The sequence below is a fragment of the Capricornis sumatraensis genome, chromosome 3 (genome assembly GCF_032405125.1).
Source record: "Capricornis sumatraensis isolate serow.1 chromosome 3, serow.2, whole genome shotgun sequence".
NCBI lineage: Eukaryota > Metazoa > Chordata > Mammalia > Artiodactyla > Bovidae > Capricornis > Capricornis sumatraensis.
The window spans coordinates 173,464,713-173,480,220 of NC_091071.1; the positions used below are offsets into that span (position 1 = coordinate 173,464,713).

Genomic DNA, 15,508 nt, shown 5'->3' on the forward strand with positions numbered 1-15,508 from the left:
TTTCAAAACTTAAGTCCAGTCTTGGGTCCACCTCAGACTGTATCTGCTGCTCACTTAATTTCCTCACCATCATTTCTTCTGATGAACTCGAGAATCTGTTCTCCCTTATTTTTGTAAACCACCCCACAAGTTACTTCCTTACATGAGAAATGAAATGTAAGGATTTTAACCTCAGCTTCTTTACAAAATGTGGGTTAGTGGTAGGAGTGTTTTTACCCTACTATACAGAATGTGGCCTGACCTTTCCTGGAGACACTAATCTAGTGTTGATACAATTGTGGCACTTATGATCTACCTAGTCCAAAATAACAAGAGATTTGAAAATTTCATACAGTTCTCAACAAAGGTTTCATAATTACTACTAAGAACACAAAATAATATATAAACATTAAGTCTGGCAAGGATTTATTAGGAAGCTTATTAGTCACAGTGAATAAAAAGCCATGAACAGAAGAACTGAGATCTCCAAATTCTGCCATTGGGCTTACAACACTAGTTAAAAGCTGATAAACATTAAGGATGTCCCAAAGAGAAGCATATCAAAGTCCCAATCTTACCCTGACCAGGATACCCACACAGAAACAATGCTCTCCTCAGACTGCTTACCTGGGCAACAGGAAAAAAAGACCCTCCCAAACTATTAAGCAACATCAGGAGATTTCTGCTCTTCAAGCTATAACACGGGACACTGGTGCATGACAGACAACTCCAAGCTGGGCAACTTGACAAGAATGTTGAAAGATGACAGGGAGAAGGAGCAAGCAGGGACAAGTATTTCTAGCTGGAGACCCTCCTGATGGTTAATACAAACACAATGCTGAGGCTTCAGAAAGTTTACTGCAGCCCAGGAATAGTTTCCATTTTAAAAACAAGTCACACAATAATCCTGCCACAAAGCAACAAGACACTTGGGATCCCATGGCCACATAAACTGGGAAGGCAGGCATTATCCACGGCTGCCAGGTACTGACCGGCCCAAGACCCAATTTCTTTAGGGCCCTAGAGAACCACGATTGTTCCTCGGCACCCACACAACCCTCCCTGGGGGTGTGGTGTCTTCCATAGGCCAGGTTTCTGCAGCAAGCCCCAAAGACAAAGCTTAGTAGAGGCTGTGGCAGCCAACTCTCTTTGGAGCCCCATCTCTCTTTGTCCTTCCCAACAGGATGTCATACTTCTTCACCAACACAACACCTCTGTGGGAGTCTTGGGCAGCCCTTAGGAAATAAAGTGTGTCTGTGGGGTAACCTGATGGACCTTGTGGTCAGCTGGGTTGGCTGATGCTTCATAATTGCAGATGGTCACCTCATGTCGGCGAAGCTGCAAGAAAATTAAGAGGCTGGGTCAGCTGGCCACTTCCCAGACCACACACTGGAGTAGTCCTTATTCAGGTTCATTTCTAGACATCATCCTCTAATTTCATCCTCATTCGGATGCTTTTTATCCTGAGAAGCCTGCACTGTGTGCTCAGTTGCATCTGACTCTTTGAGACCCTATGGACTGCATCATCCCACCAGGCTCCTCTGTCCATGGGATTTCCCAGGCAGAATACTGGAGTGGGTTGCCATTTCCTCCTCCAGGGGATCTTCCTGACTCAAGGATTGAACTCACGTCTCCTGAAGCTCCTACACTGGCAGGTGATTCTTTACCACTGAGCCACCTGGGAAGCCCATGAGAAGCCTGGATAAGATCAAATCAATGAGTCACCCTGTAACTTAGAAGATTCATTTCTTCACTATAATGGAGGCACCATGAGAAGAAGAACTTGTCTATCTTGTTTACCACCCTATCTCTGGTGCCTGGAACAAGAAAAGTTATTAACAATGTTAAATCAAGGAAAGAATTTTAAGGTGAAAAACCAAATTGACATCAACTGTATTATTTCAACCCCCTTAAAATTCCTATAGCCTGTCAAATGAGATAGTTTACAGCGATGAAACCATGAAATATTACAGAGACTCAAAGTAATCAATGTCTCACTTGCTCACTCTTTTTCCTTTCCTTCAAGCTCCTACTAACACAGCCTACAGCTACAAACACACATGTGCACATCATGGAAGGGCAAGAACACTTCCAGCCCCATCTTACCTCAGTCCATTCTCCTCTCAGGCCAATATAAAAGACCTTCGTGGTATCGGCTCCGAAGTTTTTTGAAATATGAATTGAGAGATGATAGACATTTGAAAAACGAGAAATTCTAGAGGATGAAGGAGTAGAGAGAGAAGACAACAATTAGAGGTCAGAGAGCCTGCTCACCACCATGTTAAAAATGTCAATTCCAGCTCCATCTTGTGGTAGAACCCAGGCAAATGTCAGAGAATAATCTTGGGGTCTTACGTTTCATTCTTCTCCTCTGGACAAGCAATGAATACCGTGAACATTTACTGAAATTGGCCAGATCTTGTCCAAGGCAATAGGGACGAAAAATAATCAATACTGCCCCCACTGTGCAGCTACACAGGGATTTGAAAGCAAGCTCAAAAAAGAGAGAAATCAGTGAAGAGATATGTGGTCACATGTAACTTAGCTGCTGTAAGCCCACTATGCAAAGAGCAATTCTGAAAACATTTTTCCTAAGACCACGCTAGAAGCTCATTCAGATCTGTCAATTGATTCCAGGTTAACAAGTCTGTGGCTTGCACTGAAACTCTGCCAAAATTTGACCAAGCCTAGGATCAGGACTCTCCACTGTTTTAACTTGTTTCTGATGCTAAGATAGCAGAAGACCAGCCAAACCAAACTGCAAGCCCAGTAAGCGCTAATGCACAGATGCTCTCTGCAAACAAGGGAGTGCCTGCTATTCTCAGGAGAAGCCAGAGAGTGGAAAAGAGGCCCAGTGCTTACTTTGTGGCATACTCTAATTCCCCTGTAAGATCCCGGTTCAGACTAAAGGTCTGATCTGGCTCCCTGTCTGTATCATCAAAGGACATCTGTGGAATGTTCTTGTACCTGAGAAAGGAAAGGGGAGAAAAATTGAGAAATGTGCATTATCACATTTTTCAGGTTCTCAAAACTTCCTACTGACTCCCCTCAGTTCTATCAAAAGGAGATAAAATTTTAGAAATGACATTTTACTGGCATTTATACATAAATATCTTTAACCCAGCAAGAAAAGAGCTGAGAACCGCAACACAAGCCAATAACATCTTTGAGTGGGTTAAGATCACATGAGAAGCAGAACACAAAGAGACAGCTCAAACTGGTCACAGGCAGCAAACGCACGGAGAAAATAAGCAACTCAGCACATCTGGACCAAGCTGAGGACGTTAAACAAAACAGCTTACTCGTGGCGAAAAAAATACTTTGGCAGAAACATACTAAATACAGTTAAGAGGTAAGATCAGGTAACCCAACATTCAATCTTTTCTCTCTGTCCAAAATTAGCCTATATACCGAGTCACCTTCAGTTCAGTTCAGTTCAGTCTTAAAAAAATACAACCAGGGGATTTCCATTCTGAAAAGGGTATAAAAGGCCATCAACTCACAATGGGCTTTGGAAAGTCAAGTAAAACTGCTAATGAGGAAAAAAAATTTTTTTTCAGAGACTGGTCTTTGACCAGTCTCCTCTATAACTCACAAAGTCTAAAAGACTGAGCCATACACCTCAATCTCTAGAGTGTTTTATTAACACATCCACATGGGATGGGTCTAGATATCAGCTAGAGCAAAACGCATGTAATATAAGAAAGCAAATGTTTGCTTCCAAGTGTTTCTAAGAATGATGCACAGCATAGTACTACTACCAACAGTAAGCATTTATGAGCAGCATTATGGGAGGCAGTGCTCTGAAGCCAGACTTCCTAAGTTTAAAGCCTGAGTCACTGACCGGCTCTGTAATTTTGGGCAAGTGATTTAACCTCTCTCTTAGTTCCTCATCTGTAAAATGGGATTAGTGACAGTGCATATCCCATACAGCTGATATGGATGTTAAACTGAACCAATTTTAAGAGACACACTTGTTAAAAATTTCTACTACTGAAAATTTCAAACACATACAAAAATAAAGAGAAATATAATGAACCTCCATATACTTATTACTAAGTTTTAATAACCAACATTATGCCAATTTTGTCTATCACCCCCATTTTGTGTGTGCTTGATTCTTTTTTGCGGGGAGGGGTAAACTGTCAAATGATTGTTTTTTGGTAGGGCTTTTTTGTTCTTGTTGTTTTTTCCAACTTATTTATTTTGGCTTCACTAAGTGGCATCTGGGAATCTTAGTTCCCTGACCAGGGATCAAACCTATGGCCCATGCAGTGGAAGTACCGATTCTTAACCACTGGATCACCAAGAAAATCCCTATTCTTGACATTTTAAAGCAATCCCAAACATATCATTTCACTCATAAATATTTTTGTATATATCTTTATAGAGTAAGAACTTCTTAAAAAACCTATGATCAGTTCAGTTCAGTCGCTCAGTCGTGTCCGACTCTTTGCGACCCCATGAATTGCAGCATGCCAGGCCTCCCTATCCATCAACAAGTCCTGGAGTTCACTCAAACTCATGTCCATCGAGTCGGTGATGCCATCCAGCCATCTCATCCTCTGCAGTCCCCTCCTCCTCCTACCCCCAATCCCTCCCAGCATCAGAGTCTTTTCCAATGAGTCAACTCTGCATGAGGTGGCCAAAGTACTGGAGTTTCAGCTTTAGCATCATTCCTTCCAAAGAATACCCAGGACTGATCTCCTTTAGAATGGACTGGTTGGATCTCCTTGCAGTCCAAGGGACTCTCAAGAATCTTCTCCAACACCACAGTTCAAAAGCAACAATTCTTTGGGGCTCAACTTTCTTCACAGTCCAACTCTCACATCCATACATGACCACTGGAAAAACCATAGCTTTGACTAGATGGACCTTTTCTTGGCAAAGTAATGTCTCTGCTTTTGAATATGCTATCTAAGTTGGTCATAACTTTCCTTCCAAGGAGTAAGCGTCTTTTAATTTCATGGCTGCAGTCACCATCTGCAGTGATTACTATTTTATAATTAACAGTTTAACAATTAGCAATAATTCTCTAATATCATCTAACAACTAGTCTGTGTTCAAATTTCACTGATTTAAGTCTGAATTTAACTTTTCTAGATGTGTCAATGACATGTCAATGAACAGATGCTATGTATTTCTTTACCATTGGTTCACAAAATAATGCTGCATTTTATAATCAATGATATCTTAGATTTAATAAAGTACAAAGTGCTTAAAAATGGAGGGCTATGTAAGTATTTGCACCTGGGGTGCAAAACTGGGGCCATACTAGGGAATTCCCTGGTGGTCCAGTGGTTAGGATTCTGCACTTTCACTGCCGAAGGCCTGGGTTCAATCCCTGATCTGGGAACTAAGATCCCACAAGCTGTGTAATGGAGCCCCCAAAATACCCACACACACCAGAAACAAAACTGGGCACATACTACCTTCCAGATTTCTTCTAAGCTCTTCATATGTTACAGCTCATTTCTCTCCACAATCTTAAGAGGTTCCAACTATTATTACCATTTTACAATGAAAAAATCGAGATATAGAAAAAAGTATACTGCCCAAAGTCATGCAGCTAGCAAGCGGTGCAGCCAGAATCTGAACGCCAGTTTATTCCAGAGCCCATTCTTACCCAGAATGCAGCAAGGATGTCAAGTCTTATCCAGCCAATCCATCTCCCAAGTAAGAGAGTCTCAAAAAGCATCAACTCAAACCTACTTCATTTCCTTAAAATCATTAAATATTTGGGTTTGCTTTCCAATTCATGTTTCTAACATTCAAAAATAAGTTCCATTTCTTAAATCTTTCACTTAAATTGATTGATTTTTCAGAAGAACTTCTTAAGTAAAGTTCTTCTGATTTCTGTTTCTCCAGCCAAGTGGTGTCCCCCTTCTTCTAGAAAGGCTGCGGTGAAATAAGGCAGCTTGTCAGAAAGGGAGTAGTAGCTCTGGTATCAACCAATTTAGTGTTATAACGAGGTATACGTGTGTGTATACCTCATTTGCTCAGTCCTGTCCGACTCTTTGTGACACCATGGACTGTATCCCACCAGGCTCCTCTATCCATGGAATTTTCCAGTCAAGAATACTGGAGTGGGTTGCCATTTGCTACTCTAGGGGGATCCTCCCAACCCAGGGAGTAAACCAATGCGTCTGCTGCACTGGCAGGCAGATTCTTTACCACTATGCCATGTGGGAAGCTGCTACAAGAGATATATTGAACTTTGCTAACTAAAGGCCATGCAAACTCAGCTGGAGTTATTTCATCTCAACAAAACACACAGAAAGATTGTAATTGTCTAAAACAGAAGGGAAAACATTGAAGCTAACCCCAAGAGTAGAGTCCTTAAAGATAATTTGAGATCTGCACCTGGGTTATTAAGAAAATTGCAAAGTCATCAACAGTTGGCATTTAGAGGATGCTCTCTGAATGAATGGTGCTGCAACAAGTACTTTGAAGAGAGACAAGCTGCTGGTCCAAAAGATAGCTAATCTAAAAATGTCGTTAATTCAGGAAGAGATTAGTGTATTCTGACGCAGAACAAATATACAACTTTTTTTTTAAGAGGAGAAGGGGATATTTAACCCAGTAAAAAGAAAAAAATTTGCCAATCTGGAATAAAGTGCTATCAGTGACCAGAGAAAAAAGGACAGAAGCTTCTCGGGGCCAAGACCCTTGCCACTTACAGTCTCATCTCAGAGGGGTGTGAGTCATCATCTTCTCCCATTATAATGATGCCTTTTAGCTTGACATTGCCTGTAAATCTGCCAGAATGCAAAAAAAGAGGGTTGTCAACCTGGGTTAGAGTCTCTGCTGAGCTGTGTGACCCTGGGGGCAAGACCCTTCCCCTTTCTGGGCTTCAGTTTACTCATGTGTCAGACTTGTACTAAACAATTTCTAAGATCCTGTCTGCCTCTGGCATTCTGCCTTTACCTTGACCTCTCAGTTATGTTTTAACAAATGTGTCTTTTTTTGCACCAGGAAAAGTTTTGATCCTTTCCTACTCACACACCCACCTCAGTAACTTAGCCCATTTCTAGAAACAGATGTGTGCTCTCGATATAACCACTGAATGAATCCTGATAAGGCAACTGGGTTCAGCCTATTTAGCCTGAGGCAAGCACCAAGGAGATACTTACGGAATATTAAACAGAAGCTCTTCATCTGCATCACTTTCAACAAACTGGACGGGAAGAGGGAGGAGAAAGCAACAAATATTTGCTGAGCGCCCACAATTTCAGGCATTTTCCACCCTGTTTCACAACTGGTGTGCAATGCAAATAGTCAACCTCCCTCTGTTCTCCAGCACATACTAAATTCCAGGGCCGACTAGTTTCCTGAAATTGTGTGCAGAGATCTGTACCTCTGCGGTCCACAGCTTTCAAATGGCTCTGCAACCCCACAATGGTAAATGCTCTAGATAGGATCACGTGCTTCATCTCCCAAAGACTGGTCTTTGGTCTTCATCAGGTGGTTAAGTTGATCAGGCAGCCATCGGGGCCAGTGGTCAAACGGCAGGGAACACGCCCTCGTGGACATGCTCCCTCACCAACCCCTTCCTAATCCCTGGAACTGCACGCTGGCCGTGTGAAAGCAAAGCGCCCCCTCCCGTCTCTGGGCCTCAGTTCCCCGACCTGCAAGATGGGGAGATTCAACCCTGTTCGCCTCTCAAAGGGCTGGAAGGAGACGGGCACTGGAAAGCGCCTGGCAATCGGGCTGCGGTTATTTTTAACTTCAGGAACTAGGCTGACAGAGCAGCCGGGTGGCCTGAGGCCCCGCGCAGATCCCCTGCCTCGCCTCGGCCGCCCGCCCAGGCCCCCGAAAGCCCACCTTGGAGCGGTCCGTCCGCTCCTCCCACGGCTTGAAGACGCCGCGGCCACTGCCCTCGCGGCTCTCGTTGAGGCACTGCAGCCGCTCCAGGTCGATGCGTAGGTACAGGCCGTAGGCCAGGCCGCGCTGCTCGGGCGGCTCCTCCCGTTCTGCGGCGCAGCGGCAGCCGCCCCCGCCGTGGCTGTGACCGTGCGACATGGCGACGCCACCGCCCGCGCGTCCCCTCGGCCCTGCAGCCGCCGCCGCCGCCGCCGCTCCCCGCGACTCGCTCTTTTCACTCTGGCCGCCAAGCGCTCCGCCGCCGCCGCGTCGTAGAAGGCGCCCCTGTGCGGCGCATGCGCGTGGGAAGAAGAGGGCGGGACTTGGAGAGGGCGGGGCTCGGAGAGGATGGACGTTCGCTTAAAGCGCCTCCCAAGCCTGGGAAATTCACTTTGACCCTTTCAGTCCTGAAGATGGATGCTATTGTTCTCCCAGCTTCACAGATGTGGAAACTTGAGGGCGGAAAAAAAAAAAAAGCAGAAAGATTACGCTGGTGTTCCGAGTAAATGGTGAGGTCGGGTTTTGAATCCTCCTCCTCCTTAGGCTACAATCTGTTCTCTTTTCGTTTTACCCGCCAGCGTTTTTTGGAGGAGCTGGTGATGGCAGTGATAAGGCCCTGAAGAGTAGGGAACACAACGTTATCACTGCCTCACATGTGCAGACTTAGGCGCTTAGAGCTCACGACCCTACATGGTCACTTTCCTCACAGTGGGCTTCGCGTTGGAGACCACAGGCTTTATGGACGGCTGAATCTGAAACAAGTCCCGGGTCTGTTACTGACCTTGTAACAGCCTGAGTAAGTCACGTTCCCCATCCTGAGACTTCGATCCTCGTCTGTATACGATCACAGTGAGCATTAAATGAAATACTGCACTTCAAGAACTCAGCGCAGTTGCTGACACATGGTAAGAATTCAGTAGTCGAGTCAAATCTTGGTTCAAATCCAAGCTCTACCACTTACCAGCTGTGGGGCCTGGGGCAATTAATTTAACCTCTCTGAGTCTCAGTTTACCCTCTGTGAAGTAAAAGGATTGGACTAGATGAACTTTAAGTCCCCTCCTCATATGACATTTCAGAGCAGTTTTTTCAAACTGCTAGTTATGACCCATTAATGTCTTAAAATCTGTTTAGGAGGATTGTGACCAGTATTTAAAAAACTAAATAGAATAGAATTAAAAATTCAGAATGTATTACACATTTTAGTCTCAGTTTATGGAACTTTTGTTTCAGCTTCAGATTTGTATACTCAGGTGCAAGTTAAAATGTTTTTCATCTTGTGAGTTTGTTACTGAACCCAGGTCTGGCTGATTGCTGCTCAGAAATCATTATATAGGTGGGTGGAAAGAAAAGTTTGCTTTATTTTGGATGCCTGAAATGGAAGGCAGAGGGGTTTTAGCAAATGCCTGTCCAAAGGCTGGCTCCCCAGCTCCCCTGACACTTAAGGGGCCAGAGTTTTTCTTGACTGAAGGAGGGGGCTACATGCAGAAACAACAGTCAGCTCTGACAGTCATCTTCAGATTGGTCATTGGCGGTCCAACCAGTGTCATCTTATGTGTTTTAGGTACAGTTAATCTTCAGTTCCGAGGTCAGTTTGTTTGCATTTCTTGAGGCCAGTTCTTGGAATTATGGCCACTTCTGTCATGGCATCGTGTAGTCAACTTCTTCCACCTGGTGGAGGCTTCAGTATCTATAAGACAGCTCACAGGCTGTGGCTCAGAATCTTATCTATAGCTCTTAAGAAGGAAGTAAAAGGTCCTTGAATATGCTTCATGACTACATCATTACTATTTGGTCTCCTTTGTTCTTTGTTTCTGCATTTTCTCACTTCTCTGATTAAACGTATTCTTTGGCTAAAGTGTTTTTCCACAGAAAAAAGGCAGGCTGAGGACTTGGCAGGGGGGCAGGGACTGTAGACCTGCTGTTTCAGGTTGAGATCAAGGGTGGGAAGCACTATTTAGAGCTGGAGTAATTCTGGTTTTGGGGTAGAATGTGTTATTCCTTGGTGGAGATGGGGAAAGATAGGATGCAGGGACAGTTAAGGGATACTGTGAATATCCCCTGCCCTTCACTTCTGGCTCCGAAGTATCCAGATGAGACTGAGGGCAGCCACAAAACATCTATCTCCTCAAGTTCCATTCAGAAATATTTTGATGTCCTAGTTCAGTTCTTTGTGAAGCAGGCAAGCTTTGTTCTGATTCAAATAGCTCAATGTCATGACCTATTCCTGCTTTTACAATTTCAGGGATCGGGCCCAGCATGTGCTAAACACTTAGCAAATACTTGTTTAATTGAATGATACACTCGGTAGTCCGTCTTTGGAAAGACTGTGTCCCACTACCCCAGGCCTTACCCTGCCCTTCTACCCTTTTTTGTCTTCTTTCCTGTCATTTGCATCATTGTCATCCTTTACTGATTTATCCTGTGTCCTGTGCCACGCTAAGCACATTATGTAGTTTGTATGTGTGTGTGTCAAGTTGCTTCACTCATGTCAGACACTTTGTGACCCCATGGACTGTAGCCCGCCAGACTCCTCCATCCATGGGATTCTCCAAGCAAGAATACTGGAGTGGGTTGCCATGCCTTCCTTCAGGGGATCTTCCCAATCTAGGGATCAAACACAGGTCTCTTCCATCTCCTGCCCTGGCTGCTGCTGCTGTTCACTTGCTAAGTTGTGTCCAACTCTTTGCGACCCCATGAACTGCAACACGCCAGGCTTCCCTGTCCTTCACCATCTCCCTGAGCTTGTTCAAACTCATGTCCATTGATCGGTGATGCCATCCAACCATCTCATCCTCTGTTGTCCACTTCGCCTCCTGCCTTCAATCTTTCCCAGCATCAGGGTCTTTTCCAAGGAATCAGCTCTTCAAATCAGGTGGCCAAAGTATGGCCATCAGTCCTTCAGCATCAGTCCTTCCAGTGAATATTGGGTTCTTTACCACAAGCCCTGGGAAGCCCATGTAGTTCATGTAAAATGAAAGTCAGTCTGTCGTGTCCGACTCTGCGACCCCATGGACTGTACAGTTCATGGGATTCTCCAGGCCAGAATACTGGAGTAGGTAGCCTTTCCCTTCTCCAGGGGATCTTCCCAACCCAGTGATCGAACACAGGTCTCCCACATCGCAGGCAGATTCTTTACCAGCTGAGCAATGAGGGTAGTTCATGTGGCTCATCTTAATTATTTGTCACATGATCTTTAAGAGATAGGGAGTGTTGCCCAGTATTTTCTCCAGTTTGAAGGTGAGGAAAATTGAGGCTGAAGGAGGTGAATTAATTTGCCCAAGATCAGATAAGTTTGAGAAGAAACTAGTCTTTGAGCCTCCTTTGTTTTCTTGAAACAAAAAGGTATACATAATGCAAACATGTATCAATTAGCTTATACTGTGTAACAAATCACGCCAAAACCTAAAAGCTTTAAACATTTACTGTTTCTCACAGTTCTGCAGATCACCAGGGCAGTTGTTTTCTGGGCAAGTTGGCTGGGCTGATTAGTTTGGAATGGCCTCACTCACGTCTTGTTGATAGGAGCTGTTAGCGGAAGTGATGGCCAGGGGTCACCAGCAGGCTACCTGAGCTCACTCACATTGCTGCAGTTACTGAATTCCAGGAGGGAAGGGCCAATTACACAAGCATTCGATAACCTCCGGCTTCTATCGTTTTTGTTAGTGTTCCATCAGCCAAAACAAGCTTTATTGGCCAAATCCAAATTCAAGAGTTGAGATATAGACTTCACCTTTTAATTGGAAGAACTGCCAAATACTGTGGCTCCCTGCTCCCCTGCCCCCAGTGTACCCCTGTTCACCTTTTGTTATGTAACAAATCACTGCCAGATTTAATCTTAAGGCAACAATTGACCTTCGTCTCACAATTTCTGCAAGTCAGGAACTCGGGAGTGGATTTGCTTGGTGTGGGCAGGGGGGTCTCTCTCTTCTCTCGTGAAACTCAAGTCTTCTGAAGGCTTGGCCGGGACTGGGGGACACACTTCCAAGATGGTGCACTTGCACGGCTGGCAAGTTGGTGCAGGCTGTTGGCACAAAACCTCAGTTCCTCCTATGGACCACTCCATAGGACTGTTTTGAGTGTCCTCTTGACATGGTGGCTGGCTTTCACCACAGCAAGTGATCCAAGAGAGGGAAAAATCGAAAATACCATGTCTTCTATGGCTTAACCTTAGCAATCACATGTTGGTGACTCTGCAGTATCCCATGGGTCCATACATCAGCCGTATTTCGTGTGAGAGGAAACACCATAAGGCTGTGAGCACCAAGAGGTAGAACCTATTAGAGGCTCTCTTGTAGGTGGCTACCATGCTACTGTACATGGGAAGTGACCCCTGAAAATGTCTTTAAACTTCCCTTACATTTAATTGGTAGTTTGGATGAGGATGGAATCTCAAGATTTTGAAGGTATTATTCTGTTTTCTCCTGGCTTTAAGAAATACAGTGTCATTCTAATTCTTTGTGTGGATTTCCCTCATTTCCTCCCTGGAAGCTTTTAAGATCTTCTCTTGGTCCCTAGCATTCTGAGATGTGATGCTGTGGCTCTCTCATCACTCACTGTGCTGGATACCTGATGGACCTTTTCAGTTTAGAAACCCTACAATTAATGTGAGCATGCAGATTAGGACACTGCACATCTGTGCTCAAGCCCCCTTGCAGGGAAACATATTTAGGGGTATGAGAAGAGGGATGGGGCTAGGGCCTTGCCTTTTCCCATTCCATGACCTTCCAGTGCAGAGCTCCAAAGGCTCAGAAATCTAAATGTGGCCTCCCAGGTCATCGTGAAAGTATTTATTTGTCAAGGTAGCAGAATAGGCTGTATTTTTGGTTTGTTTGGCTGTTTGGGGCCAGGCCATGCAGTCTGCGGGATGCCTCCAGCAGTAAAAGCTTGCAGCCTTAACCAATGGACTGCCAGGGAATTCCCTAGGCTGTATTTTATTTAACAGTTCATTAGTTCCATTTATAACTTTTTTGGGGAAAGTCATATGGCCTTTATTAATCTGACAAACTACAGGAAAATCTGCAGTCATCTATCAAAATTATCTTATGAAGAATTTGAAAGGTATTTTTAAAAGATATGTTCACAATCTGTCTGAATCAGATACGAAGCAGCATCTGTAGAAGCAAAAGCCAGACAATGAACACATGAGGGCAAATGATCGCGTTGAAATCCACAGCCAGCACCTCAGACATACTACTGTACTGGCCACTCTACTCCATTGACTTTGAAGCTGTTCTGCTGCGAAGCTTCCTTATTTGTACTCTTGCCCAGTCCTACAAATATTGGGTATGGCCTGTTGGGCAAGTCACTTAGCTTCTTTAAATCTCTTATATAAAATGAGAATAATAAGAGTGCCTACTTTATAGTGTTTTATTGAGGGCTTTATAAAATGATAAGGCTCCTCTGTCCATGGAATTTTCCAAGAAAGGATACTGGAGTGGGTTGCCATTTCCTCCTCCACAAGATCTTCCTGACCGGGGATGGTCTCCTGCATTGGCAGGAGGATTCTTTTACCACTGCACCACGTGGGAAGTCCTTCCATGTTGGGTACCTCCCCTAATTCATCATCAATGTCCTGGCTGACATGCTTTGAGCTCTTTTTATGTGCCAGGCCCTATTCTAAGCACTTGACATATTTTTATCTCATTAAATCATTATACGATAGCTCTATAAGGTTGGTGTATTGTCCTCATTTTTGGAGGAAAATATTGAGACACAGAGAACTTACCTGGCCTGCTCGCAAGTGTGGGACCCAAAGCTGGGTGGGCTTGTGGATTACTCGAGTCCAGGCTACTATGATTGCCTTTGGAGTGAGCAAATATTTCCGGTCCTCTGCATCAAGGTATATGGATGAATTGCACTTCCCTGTACCCTTGAGTTCTGGCGCAGCCAGTGAAATATGATGGAAATGATGGATGTATCCTCTGGACACAGCTTAGGCTCCAGTACAGTATTCCTCACTTACTTGGAAAGGCCTCTCTAAGGGACACTGAGTAACAAACTTTTTTTTAATATTTATTTTTCTGCCTCGGATCTTAGTTTCAGCACATAGAACCTTCATTGTGTCATGCGAGATCTTTCACTGTGGTGCATGGACTCTCTAGTTGTGGGAAGTCGGCTTCAGTAGTTGCAGTGCATGAGCTTTGTTGCCCCAGGCCATGTGGGATCTTAGTTCCTGGACCAGGGATCAAACCAGCGTCCCCTGCATTGCAAGGTGGATTCTTAAGCACCAGACCACCAGTGAAGTCCCCAAAGCTTAGCTGTTTTGAGTTACTGGCGTTTTAGTTGTTACTGTACTATAGCCAAGCCCCAGGTTCCCCAAGTTCTTCTCTTTTTTTGCTTTGCAGTAGTTTAAGTGGCCTGGGTATTATCTGATCTTTAAGGCTGAAAGAATTCCCCTAGGACATCTTGGGTCTGGAGCTTTTTTTATAGGGCAACCACTGCAACCACTTTCTCTCTTTCTTCTATGGTAATTAGCCTGTTTAGATTTGCCAATTCTATAGGGGTCAGTTTTGGTAAGCTGTATTTCTGGAGACTTATCCACTTCATATATAGGTTTTCTGAAGTACTGCATATAGTTGTGACACAGGGTTTTAGAAACTGGGAAATTTTACATAGACATCTAGATTTCATTTAAAACTCATAAGATGTGGCAACACTGGACCCTGCCTTCTACCTGGAAACAATCAAGGGGAGCTGGGTTAATAGCTCATTTTCCTTCTGTTCCCACCACTTCTGTCTTACACGAAATTCCTGGTATTTGTGATTCCTGAGATAAGAAGAAATTAGGTAGTGGCTGCCTTTTTGGTGGTTGTTGGGGGGTATGGTTTAAGGGACCTGGAAGAGATAAGAGTCTAAAACAGAGAAATTGAACTCATCTATCTGGGGCAGCAGGGGCTAAGATTTCAGTTATCAGGAAGGACTGACTGACCTCAGAATAGTGCTTAGCTTGTGACCCTAAAGCTTTAATTCCTGTCAATTGGAAACAAAACTTTGCCTTTCATTCTACCTTTGGAGAGAATGAAGGACACTGAAATTTATTGAGCTCTGCTTCTCTCATTTAATCCTTGTAAGAATTCCTGCGAGGTGTCATTATTCCCATTTCATAGATGAGGAAACCGAGGCTCAGAGAGATTTCACAAAGCTAGAGTGGTGGAGCCAGGATTTAAACCTGAATCTGACTTACTCCAAAGTTCATGCATTATACCTCCCACTGTACTGCTGCTGCTGCTAAGTCGCTTCAGTGTGTCCAACTCTGTGTGACCCCATAGACAGCAGCCCACCAGGCTCCCCTGTCCCTGGGATTCTCCAGGCAAGAACACTGGAGTGGGTTGCCATGTCCTTCTCCAATGCATGAAAGTGAAAGAGAAGTTGCTCAGTCGTGTCCGACCCTCAGCGACCCCATGGACTGCAGCCTTCCAGGCTTGTCCATCCATGGGATTTTCCAGGCAAGAGTACTGGAGTGGGGTGCCATTGCCTTCTCCATCCCAGTACTAGGCATTCCCAAACCAGGCTGCTCATGCAACTCATTGAGGGAGGCCTATGAAAGTACCTTTTTCCATATCATACTTCTGACCAATTCAGTTTTTTGTAGTGGGGCCCAGAAATCTGTATTTTAAACAATGATTTTGGGAATTCCCTGGCAGTCCAGTGGTTAGGACTCTGTGCA

General features: G+C 44.4%; 1 protein-coding gene across 1 annotated transcript; it reads right to left on the reverse strand.

Annotated features, from left to right (window-relative positions):
• Nucleotides 1-407: 407 nt before the first annotated feature.
• PITHD1 (PITH domain containing 1) lies at nt 408-8,020 on the reverse strand. Its single transcript, XM_068968233.1, has 6 exons — nt 7,804-8,020; nt 7,113-7,156; nt 6,660-6,737; nt 2,842-2,946; nt 2,086-2,194; nt 408-1,317 (listed from the first exon to the last, which is right to left on the reverse strand). Exons 1-6 carry the CDS (start codon nt 7,999-8,001, stop codon nt 1,216-1,218), a joined length of 636 nt encoding a protein of 211 aa, XP_068824334.1. The 5' UTR covers nt 8,002-8,020; the 3' UTR covers nt 408-1,215.
• Nucleotides 8,021-15,508: the final 7,488 nt, after the last annotated feature.

Bases quoted from the DNA above. Each gene is read 5' to 3' on its own strand.
- PITHD1 (XM_068968233.1), bottom strand. From the start codon at position 8,001: ATGTCGCACGGTCACAGCCACGGCGGGGGCGGCTGCCGCTGCGCCGCA. The intron at 7,157-7,803 runs GTGGGCTTTCGG...CTTCCCGTCCAG, and splicing joins AGCGGACGGACCGCTCCAAG to TTTGTTGAAAGTGATGCAGA. The intron at 2,195-2,841 runs GTAAGCACTGGG...TTCATCCTCTAG, and splicing joins GAATTAGAGTATGCCACAAA to AATTTCTCGTTTTTCAAATG.